The sequence below is a fragment of the Musa acuminata genome, chromosome BXJ2-6, assembly GCF_036884655.1.
Source record: "Musa acuminata AAA Group cultivar baxijiao chromosome BXJ2-6, Cavendish_Baxijiao_AAA, whole genome shotgun sequence".
NCBI classification, from domain to species: Eukaryota; Viridiplantae; Streptophyta; class Magnoliopsida; order Zingiberales; family Musaceae; genus Musa; species Musa acuminata.
This window is the reverse complement of record NC_088343.1, coordinates 4,417,501-4,433,446: the sequence shown is the minus strand read 5'-3', so window position 1 is coordinate 4,433,446 and position 15,946 is coordinate 4,417,501. Positions and strand designations below refer to the sequence as shown.

General features: G+C 36.8%; 2 protein-coding genes across 3 annotated transcripts in view; both read right to left on the bottom strand.

The window, feature by feature from the left end:
- Positions 1 to 168: 168 nt before the first annotated feature.
- LOC103986887 (protein ACTIVITY OF BC1 COMPLEX KINASE 3, chloroplastic) lies at positions 169 to 11,522 on the bottom strand. 2 transcript variants are annotated; one of them, XM_009405028.2, is made up of 20 exons: positions 11,366 to 11,522; positions 10,563 to 10,728; positions 10,359 to 10,470; positions 10,243 to 10,278; positions 9,598 to 9,684; positions 9,323 to 9,412; positions 9,118 to 9,244; positions 8,856 to 8,956; positions 8,574 to 8,742; positions 7,930 to 8,051; positions 7,375 to 7,503; positions 7,160 to 7,258; positions 6,778 to 6,835; positions 6,630 to 6,705; positions 6,378 to 6,504; positions 4,704 to 4,861; positions 3,739 to 3,811; positions 3,451 to 3,645; positions 2,688 to 2,781; positions 169 to 1,193 (listed from the first exon to the last, which is right to left on the bottom strand). In XM_009405028.2, exons 7-20 carry the CDS (start codon positions 9,173 to 9,175, stop codon positions 358 to 360), a joined length of 2,295 nt encoding a protein of 764 aa, XP_009403303.2. In that variant the 5' UTR covers positions 9,176 to 9,244; positions 9,323 to 9,412; positions 9,598 to 9,684; positions 10,243 to 10,278; positions 10,359 to 10,470; positions 10,563 to 10,728; positions 11,366 to 11,522; the 3' UTR covers positions 169 to 357. The 2 variants fall into 2 exon arrangements, with proteins under 2 accessions (XP_009403303.2, XP_009403302.2); XM_009405027.3 differs by having other exon boundaries at positions 10,243 to 10,470.
- A 1,374-nt stretch (positions 11,523 to 12,896) lies between these two features.
- LOC135614324 (probable mitochondrial adenine nucleotide transporter BTL1) overlaps positions 12,897 to 15,946 on the bottom strand; it is a 6,049-nt gene continuing 2,999 nt past the window's right edge. Inside the window, exons 3-5 of the mRNA XM_065111556.1 lie at positions 15,450 to 15,783; positions 13,701 to 13,938; positions 12,897 to 13,415 (exon numbers count right to left, since the gene is read on the bottom strand). Coding sequence (XP_064967628.1) covers positions 13,165 to 13,415; positions 13,701 to 13,938; positions 15,450 to 15,783 — 823 coding nt within the window. The 3' untranslated portion in view covers positions 12,897 to 13,164. The remainder of the gene's footprint in view (positions 13,416 to 13,700; positions 13,939 to 15,449; positions 15,784 to 15,946) is intronic.

Genomic DNA, 15,946 nt, shown 5'->3' with positions numbered 1-15,946 from the left:
CTCAGTGAGAATCTGTTGGAAGCATGTTGATTTCACACAATCTGCAAATATTTAACATAAAAGCCTCATGACATCAATGCCAAGGCTGATATGAAGGAGGCCATTAGACACTGTAGATCTTTCATGCATCAAAAAGACTATTCTATTCTTTACGATAACACAAGTCACTTGATCCTCTATTCTTCTGATGGTAATATAAATTATGCATTAATATCAAATATGGTGTTTACAATAACATCAAAGTTCAAGGAAAATAAATTGTGGATCTATATTTTGTTTCACTGTGAGGAAGGATAGTATCTAAAGGGAAAAACCTGTGTATATAAACTGGAGAGGCTTGTTAGTGACAAGCTGCGGTTACTGACCCAGATTGAACTGCATGTCGGGTCCCTTCTCCCCGAACCTCAAGAATTCTTCAGGCACAGGAATGTTCAGCTCAGAGCAAACCAGCTGAATTATACTTCTGGTAACACCACCAAGTGACATCTTGTTTACTGTGACTGCAATTGAGAAATTGTGCTCAATATTACAGAATCCAGTGGATCCGCCTACTCCAGAGTGGCCAAAACTCGTCGGATTACCAGCTGCAGTATTAAATCTCCTAAACCCGAGCCCAAATTTACCGTCTGCAATAACCATGTCGGAGTAATCACCCACACCCATGAAAGCATCATGGATCTTGGGGCTACTAAATATTCTTTTGACACTTTTCTGAGCATCATTGTCGATGTTGTTGTCTACAATGTTATAAGCCTTGTTATTTTTTGGACTATTGCTATTGCTACAACCCCTGCGACGTAAGCCATCGGTCTTCTTGGTCGGTGTATCTGGATTATCTATCTCCTTGATTCTCAATTTCTTCTTGGGTTGCTTGAAGGAAGGAAATGTTGGAACATGTACATGACTTCCGAGGGGAGGCTTGGAAACAAGTGAATGAGGTGGAGGAGTGGATCCACCATTAGCAAGGGCAGCATAATAGCGTGCCAAGGCACGAGCCGAGCAATGCCCATTGGCAGCAGGAATCACGGCTCGCCGGATGTTTAGTGTGTTAAAGAGCACAGGAACGCCAGATGCAATCTCAGCTAAATTACCCTCCTGCAAGCTGGATGGCATTTCCGGCCTGCCATTGATTTCAAGGAGATTTTGTAGATCTTCTGTGTCCAGTGTGAGTGCTGCCAACCGAGACTCTATACCTGGAACGAAATCCAAAATTTAGTGAAGTTTCAGACAAATGGACATGGATATTTACTCTTTAGGCAAATAATTATATAAACAAGAGACAAAACAGGAATATGGAAAATTTTAGATGATAAAAATACAAAAAAGCAATATTTTACAAGATGTCAATTTCAACATAAACTTATCAAGCATCAGGCTGTTAAGATCTTCATAAAGATTAGAAGATCTTTAGGAGATCAAATATTTACAGATTCTTATTTGAGTTGTCTATAGGATCTGAATGTGTAGACTCTAGAAGGAATATAACAGATAAGGCTTCAAATGTTGGTTGTACAGGTATTTGTCATCCAGCGTTTATTGGCCTGACCAAGGACTGGTGGCAGACTATGTTTCGATACCGATTGGTATTTATCCTATGTTTCGGTACCAATTGGTATTTATCTTTTTATTATCTTTAGTAATAGAGGTGCAGGTCAATAAACTGCCAAGTATACCAGTACCATACTGGTCCCATGTCAAAACTGGTATCAGGCCTAGATTTAAACCTACACTAAAAATATGAATAATGTCGTCCACATAATAGGAAAGATTCTCAAGGGAAGATAATGAAAGAGATGCAACCTACTAGTCATTTGTGAAGGGTTTTATATGGAGGACTTCATTCGGACTGGTCCTGCACCAATTACATATTCTTATTCAATAGAAGCAGACAATTAGATCCCAATTACAATTTTTTTTAAGTTGAGGATTTTAAGGTTTCAAGCACTAGATAACTTTTGCTTCTCAAGATCCGATGGAAACCAAAAGAAATTGAGGAAAAACTTGGCTGATTGTTTTCATTAACTAATATCTAAACACAGGCATTCTGCCTTTAGATAATACATAGCCATTGGCAACTGATTTTATTTTTTAAATCTAATGTAGAATAGCCTCTATTAAGTATAAAAGAAATAAAGATAGTTACCAATTTATTTTTATGATATTGATGGTGTATTGAACTTCTTGAAAATACTAGTGAAGTTAACTCACATATGCCCAAAATCACATGTGACTTAACTCCGGGCATCTTCTTCTTCTCTAATCTCCTTCCTCTCCAATTATCTTCCTAAACATGGAGATAATTGAACATAAATAACTGGAACATAAATCTTCCTAAACATTTATGTTCAATTATCTTCCTAAGCATGATAAGTGAACATAAATAACTGGAACCAATGTGCTTCAACATGGAGCATCTGTAGTTTATTGGATTAACTATTTCTTTATCATGCAAACTGAAGATTATGTTGTGGTCATTTCTCATAATTGTAACTACAAGTGAAGCCACTGGGCATCACTTGTTTTTACAATAATCTCTATCTACTGTACCCAAGCACTAATGTCCGAGAGTTGCATATTTCATCAATTATTCCTTTTACATATTGTCAAGGTCGACCTGTGCCACCAAACTTGTCAATTATTAGACGACCTATTTCAACCAAAAAGAATAAAGGAAAATTTGTACATACCAGGAGGAATGCCAATATATAGTTCACCTTCAATATTGAGAGGGTGAATAAAAGCTTCTTCCAGTACTTCTTGAAATTTCTTTCCAGATGCATGCTGTTTCAAAAGATATTCATTATTTCAATATTTAATACAAAACAAGATTAAAACTTCAGGTAAACAATAAAAGAAACACAAAGAAAAATATGCCAATATCTGGTCAAGACTCTCAAGCTATTGTAGTGTACCAACCAAGGTTTGCAGTACTGTTTGGTACAATATGGTAGAAGTGGTAGCTTTCAGTTATGCAGACTAGGGACATGAAACCCTATGTCTGATAGAAGGTCTGTATCGTCCAATACAAGACCTCTAGCATCCAGTACACCCTGTATAGGACCTGTATCACCTCGTAACTGGTACAGGACGATACAGGTCCTGAATTGCTTGGTATAGGACGATACAGACCCTGTACTAGGTATTCTTTTTTGTTTTTTCATTTTTTCAAGCTCTTTCCAAAGCTTAATATGTATCGCCATACTAACACTCAGTACACTGGTACAAGTTGGTATGATACCAGCCTGAAGTCTTGGTACCAACATTTTATTTTTCTTTCATAATAACACCTTTTGCACATTACATAATACAAGATGAACTTTTATTTTTGGTGAAAAACAGTACTCAACCTTCAGCTATATCAAATGTGGCAACATAAATTTTGCTAATTTTGTAATAACCAAATATTAACAGTAGATACTTGTTTCAGTAAAGTAATATGTGGTAAAATACCTCTATTACACCACCACATAGCCAACCAAAAGACAAGTAGTGGTATAGTTGTTGGGAACCTGGTTCTGTCTCAGGAGCTGACTGAGCAATACGGTGTAGAGATTCCTCCCAGTCACAAAGTAGCAAAGGATTGGTCCTCATTACATCAGACATAGCATTGTGCAAACCAGATGAGTGGTTAAGAACATGATGAACCTAAAAAAGGAAAGGAAGTAAATGACAAATCGAGATAACAACATATTTTTTAGCTCACAAAAATCATTTTCAGGAATCTAATGTGCCCTTCACCTTTATCATATCTTTTTTGCTGGCACTAAACTCTGGCCAAATATTTGCTATGGTTTCATCAAGCTTGAATTTCCTGCAAAAAAAAAAATTGATCTTCATTAAAGCTTCCATAACTAGAATATCGTTTGGATTTTACATTGAGGATAGTGATGGCACATGCCAAATGCCAAGCTCCATAAATGTTGCATAGGATCATGTGTCTACAAACAAAAATGTCTTTCAGAAGGCTATCACCATAATTAATTTTTTCATGCTTAACAAAGCATTTCCATGATTCTAAAGTGTAATAGGCTATGTCCTACATCATACAAAGGGATGCTTAGACTTCAATAAGATCATATACAAAGACTAGTAGAAATGATAATCTACTATTTCATCATTTTATGTGTGTGTGTGTGTCTGTATGTGCGCGCGCGCGCGCAGGACATGAAATTCCCCAACTCCTGTTCATAGGCTAAAAATGTGGTGCCAAAAAGTAAATGAACCTGAAATTACGCAGGACATGACTCCATAAGTGGTAGTCAAGGAATCAAATCCAGCTTATAGAATTAGCTAAAATAAAGAGTAGCACTGGACCCATTATGGATCCTATCCTATGAAAAATGTTCTGACTTGATGCTAGCAGAAAGAAATGTAAGCAAGCAGGTATAGTTGGAACATAAAGTAGATCATGAAGTATAGTTGATAGCAAATTTGTGCAAGTTAGGTTGACAAAGATCTATATTGATTTGGTCTAGCATTGCACTAGGTCACAGAAGATAACTTTAGATAAAATATTTGGTTTGATGTTGTCACTTAGTTTTGAATGACCACTTGAGCAATATGCAACAAATGTCCTTTCTTGAAATCCCACCATATTATCAACGCAATCACCATTAAAATAACTATTACAGTTTCTAACAAAACTACACTAGAATCCTAGATACCATTCAGTACTGAAAGTAAAATATATGATAATGTCATACCCCTTATCCACAAGCCAATGTACCATCCCAGCAGTGATTCCTTTTGTTGCTGAGAAGACAGGAAATAAGGTGTCAGGTTGAACAGGTCGAGGATCATATCTCCCAAGCATGCCAGCAGCAGTATCTATTAAGACCTTTCCATCTTTGTATGCACACACCTGAAGATGTCAGACATTGTGTTTCAGGTAAGTAAATGAAACAAAGATGACTTGGATTACTAGACATCAGAGATCTTCTGCAGCAGAACAAAGGATATAAAAGAAATCATTAAGCTGAACCGATCATGAAATTATATCTGTGTATCATTGCCTGGAGACAATCTTGTATCACCAAATTTTTATAGAGTTCCCCAGTTTCTAAAGCAATCTATTAAGAGTAAAACAACAGACTGCATGATAGATAGACAGAAAGAATATCTCAAGAACTTAGTCTATAATCCGAAAACATGTCTAGTCAAGTCCCTAGATAGTAAGAAAACCTTCATATACGTAACAATTTTATTGCTTGCATGCTTGCTGCATAGTTTATGAACTAGCCATTCAGTATTTATACTTTTCATATTTGTAAATCATGTTCAAGAATGCACATTATTTACACAGACTTGCAAAAATTGAGAACTTATTGAGCATTATATTTTACTTATAAACAACCAACAAGCAACTTCAAAGTTCAAACCATCAAAATGTTTCATCTAAACATGAAACATTTGAAGAAGTTGTAGATCCAAACAACTACCATTTTCTCCAGCCATCTATACCTGGCAATCTTCCACATGTGCCTTATTCCTCGAAAGAATAATTATCCAACAACTCCTAATGATATGTTTCATATCTCAATGAATCTTCTACCTTATTTACAATCTATCCATCTATGCTATCACATCTTAATTCACATAACAAACTCATTAAGATACTTAACATCCATCATAGTCATGCCATTGCCACCATAATTCGAATATCAATACCATCTGCTCCTCTTCTTTGAAAAAACACTTAATCCAACAGGTGAGAATGGTTATTAGCATCTTCTTGTTATCAGTTACCTTCATTCTTCTTTCAAACAAACTGAGTTTTCCAAATCAAACTATTTGATCAAAAGTCTGCTCCATCCATCAAAATTATGTCCAAATTAAACAATCATGATACATGGATTAGATTGTGTTGGGATGATTTTAATGTTTTTTAACTTTCAGTTTCTTCCAATATAAAGAATTCTTTTTCTGATTCAGTACTCAGGGTCACCTCAATGTCCATGATTGTCAATTACTAATGTTCAATGTAAAATGAAAGTTCCTAGAGACATAGGACATGAAAGTTTGCCAATCTAAAACTGTCAAGAAAATTTAAGAAAAAGAGGTTTGATTGCTGAAACAAGCAAATATCCAACAATTATTAGAACTTCTGATAATCCAAGGCTTAATCTTTAACAAGTAAGTCATAGAAAATAGAAATCACATCTTCAAAAGGTACTAAGAAAGAATATCAGATAGCAAGAGAAATGAATGTGTCAAATGAAAAAGAATTGTTATCACTGCCGTTAGCTGAAGGGATTCCAACCCATTAAACCTCTAAAGTTACATTTATGTAAGCCAATCAGAAGGGAGAAAAGAAAATAACTTTTTTTTTTTTTTTTTTAGTCAAGAAGAAGCAGATTAATAAAGTACACTAAACCTACTTGTATCCCAAGTATTTTCTCATTTCCCAGCTCAACCAGGAGCTGCCTCAACTTGGCCTCCACATCAGAGTGAATTGGTGAATCATAAATCCATTGGGTATCCAACGCTGGCTCAGTCCTGATGCTTCTGATGCCCATAATTTCACATAAAGTTGGGAATTAGAGAAAGAAACAAGATATATAATATGACAATCCTAAGATAAGAAAATGAAATGGAGTTTAACAGTGACAGCATGCAACCGAGATACTCACCCTAGTAGTGTTGACTCAGCAAATGGTTTCATGATGTCCAAATAAACAATACGAACATCAAGTGTAGAAGAAAGCCCTGAAAAAGCATCGTTTTCATCTGTAATGCATTCACATATAATATCTAAGAGAGAGATGAGTCCAAACAGACCTCGAAGAAGATTTACTACCCTTATAAATATAACTGCATCACCTGGGAAAGCATCAACCTGGAGAAGGCAAAGTTTCAATTTTGCAACATGAATATGGTCTCTCGATTTCTTTAAAGGGAATTTTGCCTAATTTAACAAAGAATTCAAGCTTGCCTAAATGCATACATATGTCGGCATGTATAATTTGTGTAGTATATAAATCCCTAAATAACTTCTAGGAGTATACATATGAAAATAAAATTCATATACATAGATATATAGATTTATGCATACACAAGATTATATATATGTAAAGCATACAACTTATTCCTGTTGGCTTCCATGAAATAAATTATCAAAAAGAACTTATAAATAGCTCTTTGGAAAAAGTACTGAACTTACAGGGTTAAAATGCTGAACTTCCTTTTTGTTCAACTTCATCTTTTCTTGAATAAACTTCATATTCTTCTCTCTTTGATCAGCCAAAGATTTCACATTTTCCTTCATAGAAGAATGCATGGGATTATTTACTTGATCTATGAATCTCACTTGAATCTTCCAAAATGAAAAGAAAAATATAAACCATCAATCTTGAAGCAGACAGCAATTAAACTCACAAGTGCTTCACTTGCTGGTGTGGAATTGCGAAAAAATACTGATGCAATGTCCATAGCCTGGTCAGGCATGTCAAGGCGCAATTTAAGTCCCATCTCTGTGAAGGCTGCCAATAAAGCTACATGGTCCCCCTGCCATAGAACATTTTATGCTGTAATAAATATTATTTTAAAGAATAGATAGAGACTGTTACTTTCCTGATAACAGACATATGATGACAAAAGTATAGTAGTGCATATTTGAACTTTTAACATCTTCAATAATGCATCTTTAAAAATCCTACAAGGTAGTAGCAGCTGAAAAATGCAGTAAATCTAGTTCTATAGGGAATTTTTAACTGCAACTGCATAACATCCAAATGGACAAAATAGATTTATGCATATATACCTAAGTGTAAACATATCTTAGATGTATATATAAACAAAATTTTAAATGCCAGTTGAACTAGTATGTACCAATCGGTATTTATTGGTTCACTACACATAGGTATGATCAAGTAATAGTATAGCTCAACATAGGTAGAACGTCATTCATTGAAATTTTTATTTGGTACTTACCTCAGCACATGCCAAAAACATTTTTGCTAGTGCCTGTTTCATAGAGCTTGATATCAACTTCGTAAGGCCAAAGTCAAGCAGAATTGGACGATGGGGGGGTTCCTTGCTCACAAGAAAATTTCCTACAAAAAAAGGCCACCAAGAATTGATATGTCATCACTTTAGCAGATACATGATCAACAATAAGTTATTATTATTATAGGAAAAGGGAAGAGAAATGCCTACATAGATAGAACTTCCATGTCAAGCTATACCAAGATTCAAAATTTTAGAGTAGAAGTGGCACCAACCACTGATAATAGCTCAGTTCGCTTATTTGTATAGAAGCATGGCAATGGATATAGGTTGGCTGGAATGAACTAGCAGCACGATTATATTTTATTAAATTCCATGGTAACAGATAAATTTGTCATTGCCCGCATTCTTCTTATACAAGATTCAATTGCATCCTATGTATATAAATTTACTGGAGTTTAGTTATTTTTCCCTAGATTAAAGGAAGCCATATAAGAAATTGGCAATATTTACCAATTAGCAGAAATTTGACTGTCAGCTATATCTGCTAGCAAAATAGCATGTGACCCACTTCTCAGTTCAAAATACTCGAAAGAAAAAAGAAGTAAAATGGCCACAAGGAAGCATACCTGGATGTGGGTCACCATTGAAAAACCCATCAACATATATTTGATGAGCATATGCACATGTAATTTCTTCAACAAGCTTTTGCTTGTCCACACCATATTCATCCAGTGATGCCTTGTCATTTAAACGAATGCCATCCATATATTCCAGAATGAGGACCCTCTCAGATGACTGCTATTAGCAATTTAAGGAACAAATTTTGTGAATAAAATAGAAAATATCAGAAGGCATTGTTTAACTGATAAAAGTTATTGAAGCAAAAAATCTGAATCATAGGACTCCACCTGAATAACTTCTGGGATCAGTACATCTACTCTGTTCACAGAATTTATGTCATCATGCTCACTTTTTACTCGTAGGTTCTTGTAGACTTTTCTAGTGTTTTCTACAAAGAAAAATAAGATGATTGTCAATAAACCTGTTCTTGCAGTTTTGCTACTAAGAAGTGAAGGACTGCTGTAACTTAAAATAATAATTATATTGTCAAGGTATCAATAGATGGAAGGGATGAAAAACAAACTTCTAGAATGAACATATCAGACTAACCTGCTTCTTGATTGAAATCAAGTTCTTTAGGTGCCTCCTTACACCATTCATCTATCATAGGGTTGAAGTCATATTGTGGCTCTGCCCAGGCTATCCAGTCAACTATTGATTTTGCATTCTTTAAATCCTGAAGATCAGTTTTGATAATGTAATTACTAGATGACTCTAATTTAATGGTAATCTTGTCAAGACTCAAATTATAAACCTCTAAGATGACTTCTTTGATGCCCTCATGTTGAACTTTAACAACCACCTCTTGCCCATCTCTTAGAGTTGCACGATGAACTTGTGCCAGCTGCATTTAACTAATTTTTAAAAATCTACAGGATATTTTGAGAATTAACTTCTACAAACAATGCAAAGTGCACATAACTGGGCAAGGAAACACTTACGGTCATACTAGCAAAGACAAAATATAAGCACGTAAAACACAAGTTACTTCTGGATCAATATATTTATAACTTAGTCGGGTGATCTTACAGATGCAGTAGCAAGGGGTGCCTCGACAAAATGAGAGAAAATATCATTCACAGATTTTCCCAGCTCCTTCTCTATAGTTTGGCTAACCTGAATAAACAACATACATGTCAGAATCATAGATGGCAGTACCAATTTTCACATCTCAACTTTCTGTGAAATGCATATGTTAACTGTAAAGAAATGAATGTTTATTCACTAAGAATGCCTGTTAAGTTGTTCATTTGATTTGCATATGCACTTGCTGGTATATATACTGTGCAGTTTACATGTGACAAAATGTATATTTACGTACTATAGCACATGCATATTCACTGAAACATTTCCCTGTGTCACTAGTCCCCGGATCCACTTAAACAGAATTATGCACAACCAAGTCAGTTGAGCACTCTCTGGAACTGAAGCATACATCATTTCACCTTAGTCTTTCATTAGAAAAGAATTAACCAGTAATCAGCAATTGAATGATAATCAAGCATGGCAGATACATAGTGTGTTACGAGAATGATCGGTACTGATGGAAATAAAATGCAAAGCAAGAAAAAGTTATAAACTAATATTCTTGCATTTATTTACACCCAAACTATCTTCATTGCTTGTGTAAAAGTATATAGGTATTGACGAAATCATTCACATTGGACAAGTTACCTCTTTCAATGGCCGAGGAGGAAGAGAGTCCTGCAGCTGTTTGAGAAGATATATATAAGCCTCTGGAAGAACATCTGCTCGGGTAGATAAATATTGACCAAGTTTTACCCACAGACCTTCCATCTCGATCATCAAATTGAGAACACGTTTAGCATTTCGCTCATGGGTTCGCTGCCATAAGGCTTCCTTTTTGCTTTTACTAAACCATTTCTCTCTTTTCTGCACGGCCTATAATACTAGAAAATCTGAGTATTTTTTCTTGCTAAAATGGATGAAAAACGAGAATCAATTTCAGATGATAATCTGGTGGCCGAGCACACCTTGTAATCGAGGTATATCACCAATGCTAGAGTGAATACTTTCAGGCGCCTTTTGTAAATGTTTCCCCATCCCATTAGGTTTTGAAAGACACAGAAGGTGCACAAGTAGATGATCTTGGTACCTCTTGACTATGAATTTAAATGAACACCACTGATTTTTGCACTCCTACAAAAACACAACCAATAATACAGCAGTAATTATATACATTCATTGGTCCAAGCGAAGGTACATCGTAATTAGCTGGGAAGTCCTTCAGATTAGCTACTTTAAGATGGCCTTCTGGTGCAGGAATATGTTGAGCTCTCTATCTGTATTGTATTTACCCTTTATTTCCTCTTGTGAAAGTCTTTGTGGCAAACACATGTATACATCAAAGGGAAGGAACTTTGGATATGTCAGGAGCCAAAAGAGGAAAAACAACAACAACACGGATCAAAATATGCATAATTAGCACAAACACAAAAGCAATAAAAGAATCATCACCCAATTAAAGCAACCACAACAAGAAGATTCCGGTGAACAGCTCAAGACGCAGAGACATCAAAACCATGGCACACACCATCTTAAACAAATTCATTTCACCCAATTACTAGCCAGCAAACTTCAATAATGACGAACAACAAACAAATCGGATAGCGAAAACCACAATCGATACGAAGCCGGACAAAGACGAATCAAATCCTGAGCATAATCGGCAAAAGGCGACCGGCCGAATTCCTCAACCGCAATTAGTTTCGCACAGAACGATCAGAACCCGGAGAAATCCAAACAACACCACCAACAGCAAAGACAAACATCAAACCTTGGATCGCAGGGTTTCCTCGCCGAAGAGCTCGAACACCTGAATTGGGAGACGAAGAGGGGACGATCGGCCGAGGGCAGGATCCGAGGACGACGGTGCCGGAGACCTTCACGGAGATGGGGACGCCTATCACGATGGACCGCAGGGAACGAGGTGTGGACAGAGGAACGCATCATATATGAGGACACTGTCGACCCGCGTGGGCCCGTATAGGTAGAAGATCTCGACCGTCCGTTCTTCCGGTCGTGAGATCTCGTCCCTCGGCGCCTTCCTACTCCCCTCTCTTTGGTCCCCCCGCTCGCGGTTTTTTTCGCTTCCTCTTTACTTTTTCTTTCTACCCATTTTGCCCGTCAACGTACCCATAATGATATTGGACCGATGTAAATCCAACTGGGGGCCCACCATAATGCGTCCGATAACAGAGTATGCAAGGATTAGCGGGTAGGAAATGTGCTGTTCTTTTTCTTTTGATCTAGAAAACGCCACGTGGTCCAGGCAAACACGCACCTAAACAAAAGCATATATATCTTTGGCTAGACGCACCTACCGGTTTACCTGCCTCATTTACCCTGAGAGGCTGCCGGACGCACACTGGTGGGCCCGATGGATCGGTCAACCTCGAGTCGGGTTCAAACTATGACTTGGAGGCCAAGTTCTGCGGGACTGAGAGCTTCCTGTGGGGCCCGCACCATCAACCAGGGAAGTTGATGTGATCATGACCATTGGATGTGATCATGCGGTTTCCGTGAAGTTGATGTCCAGGATTTGAAGAGGCTATGAAGAAATAACGTTAGCAGTCTTTTGTGCCCAAGTTTCTGATTTGCCAATCAAACTTGATGTCTTGCTTTTTCTTTCTTTTTTTTGTCTTTATACGTCAAAAGTCAACTAGCAAGGAAGAATCTAATTCCAGTCACCTAAAATAATTATCTCAAATATACTACTTTGATCTCCTTTCAGCAATTGCCACTATAAAATCATGTGAACAAGAAATGCATCTGCAGTTTCAAGATTTGGCAGCATATTTTTCATAGGAGAAACAGAAAGAACAACCTGTGATTGGACAAAAGCTGTAGAACCTTGCCCATGTATCAGTAAAAAGCTTACAACTATGGATAACTCTTCATGGAATTCAAATGGAGGGTTGAAATGCTTAACCTCAACACTGTTTTGGTGTTTGTTAGTCACAGTCTGTATCGCAAACACTGTCAGTCTATATCAAGCATGAATGCTGTAAATAAGAATGATTTAGACAAAAAAAAAACTGTTTTTATTTGATAATTCAAAAAATCTAGTAGCAAAGTCATCGGTTTCCATGTTAAAGAATCAAAAATTTTCACCATCACCCGCACACTGGATTGAAACTGATTTCTTACACCAGACTGTTCCCAAACTTCTACTGCATCAATCTAGCATGGGTGGAACTTAATAAAAAATTACCGCCGTCCACACGCTAGCCGTATTGCGATTGGAATGAGGTTGTCATTGCAGCAATCTGTTATTTGTTACAGATGAGGTAAATCCACTTGAAGAATTTCTTTCCATGCTTCATAGAACATCCATGCAATCGGAATGAGGCAGTCATTACAGCAATCTGTTATTTGTTAGAGGCGAGGTAAGTCCACTTGCAGAATTTCTTTCAATGCTTTATAGAACATCCATGTGATCAGAATGAGACGGTCTTTGCAGCAATATGTTATTTGTTAGAGGTGAGGTAAGTCCACTTGCAGAATTTCTTTCCATGCTTCATAGAACATCCATGCCATCGGAATGAGGCAGTCTTTGCAGCAATCTGTTACTTGTTAGAGGTGCGGTAAGTCCACTTGCAGAATTTCTTTCCATGCTTCATAGAACATCCATGTGATGCCTGACGAAGGCATGACTTTCAAACTGCTCGCCCCCCATCCTCGATAGAGACCCATCAGGCCCTCCTCACGGATGATCTCCGACAATGCCGCTGCCATGTTGGCCGGACACTTCCCTTGGAGTGATCCAACCATCAACCTCTTTCTTGCAACTTCCAGGGGAAAGCTGATGGTGCTTGCAGTTAAACCTAATGACAATGAAGAAATTATTGCAGTCACCTAAATGTATACACCCTTACCATTACCAGTCACAAAAATCTAGCGATTAAGAGTACACACATTTCCTTTGTGGAACAAAAAATGCAGTGGAGTTTTCAGTAGTTGGCGTGCCACATAAAACACCAGAAATTGTCATGCAAAATGAAATATGTGGTTATTGTTACCGTAGATTTTAGAAACCTTTTGTTTGTTACCCATTTAGTGAACAATTCAAACAAAATATCCAAGTAAACCAACAGCTTTTAAACACTCACCAGAAAGAGCCCCAATAACCAGAAGCTCTGCTCGATTCAAAGATTTCTTCTGCTTCGCTTGGCAGTAAGAATTCTTCATGGTCTCATACATGAAATAGTAACATGTGCTGTATGGAAGCATGCCAATTAATGTTGGTGATAAGCCAGCATACAAACCACCAAGGCCATCATTCTTGTATATCTTACTGAAAGCAAGGGTGATACTGGGATAGGCTTCTTGGTTCACAGTCAAACGATCCTATAGCAGCATGATGCAAAGCAAGATGAGAGGATTTGAAATAAATGTTGTATATAGCATTCAATTTGATGTTAAAATGAACATAAAAGAAATAGAATAAAAAGTATAGTCACGGACAGCACTATTCTACATTTTCACCATTACCTGAAAGAGCATCACATTCGATTAAATCCACATCCACAATACTACCAAAGGGAATAAAGTTAGCTTTTTCTCATCATGCTGGGCTTAGCATCTGCTTCTGCCACTCTATCCAAGTGCAAAAGCAAATGGGCTCACCAAATGGTCCAAATCATTCAAGACATAGTTTCAACTCCCTGAACCACCAAGGCGTCCACAGGAAAGCTAGCCAAGAGGTTTTTTCTCATCATGCTGAATTGGCCACAGTTAGTACAGTAGTTTAGCTTAATTGTCAAAAGAAGATATAAGTAGGGAAGTTATCATTCTCTCCTAAAACATCCAGGACTTTTTAGGTTTAAAAGAAACTTCTCCATAATCCAACACTACTAAAGTGAGAAACTTCACCAATCTACATAAGGAATATGCTGATTAGCTTAAGTAGTTGAAATTAGGTGATCTGACATCAAACATCCTCACTCCCTGAAAAACACAAGGCAGAGTTTACCACATACTTTATTCTGTCTTTTGTGCAGATGAAGTTAGATTTGGCGGTACAGGATATTTTACAATAATGCGACGATTGTTTCAGAATTTATGAGGCACTGAGATTCAGAACAGAATTTGGACCCCTATATTTTAGTCTTTTGTCCATTGTTATCTAAGGAAGATAGAAGAGAATCGAACATGGAAGTCAGCACAAGAAAATGGAACTATCATTTTCTCACTAAATGCACAGAAATTACCACATTCTGATACTCTTTTGCCTCATGGTTAGCCATGAAAGGGTATCACTGACACAGGACAGATCAATAAAAGGAATGCTATTCTATCACATTGTACTTTCCTTTTTCTGTCACAGAGCTTTAGTAAAGATTGTTTGCAGCAGCAGTATATCATCTATGGGTTAAAAGGAACAATAGATTATTTGAGAAGCAGATGAACAGTTAAAAAGATCATTTCAAAGTATTCATCCTGAAGTTCTGAGTCATCTGACAATATCCAAACTTGATGTAGAAGACACTGTAAAAACTTTAAGCATTGTACCTGAACTAAGTAACATCTTTTGTGGTTTGTAAATTTTATTCTTACCGATTTTTTAACAGTAATACAGGTTGTGTATTCTGTACATGATTTTTTTCCTAAATAAAATGGTTTTTCTTATTAATTAATTATATATTTATCATATATATATATATGATAAATAGATAAATGAGAATGACATATAAAGTTATGGAAAACAAATCTAAGCTAATATTCTGATGCAAAAGATTGAAAAATAGTTGTCAGCAACATTGAGGACTTATGGATCTTAGTTAAGTCCTTAACCTATAAAGTCATTGTTATAGGGTGACAAATCAAAGATCATCAGTTTTGACATCATGACCTAATACCTTGAGAACTTCAAGAGGATGGCAGATGATTGTGCTTATAATGCCAGCAGCAGCACCACCAACAGCAACTGGAGAGATGCATAGAAAGGATAAATCTACATTGATATGGCCAATCGGCACCTTTGGGCTTCCGTGCTCCTTCCATTTCTCTTGTACAGATATCATAGTTCGTTTTACACACTCAAATGTACCAAGCTCAATAGCCTGAGTAGGTATGATGCGGAGCATGTTTACAGCGTTTCCTGCCCAAAGTCCTTGCCAGCCATGCTCTTCAATGATCTCTAGAAAACTGCCAGTAATGTGCCTGGATCCAACTCCAACAACCATCCTTGTCCTGCAACAAATTATTTATACAATTAGTAATATGCCAAAAAATGCATAAACAAAAACATGGTTGTCAAGGCCTCTTATCTTGAAAAGTTAAGTACCCTACTAATCATATCAAAGTAAACATCAATAACAAACAGAAACAAACAAGAAGTTCCTGAGGTCAACTC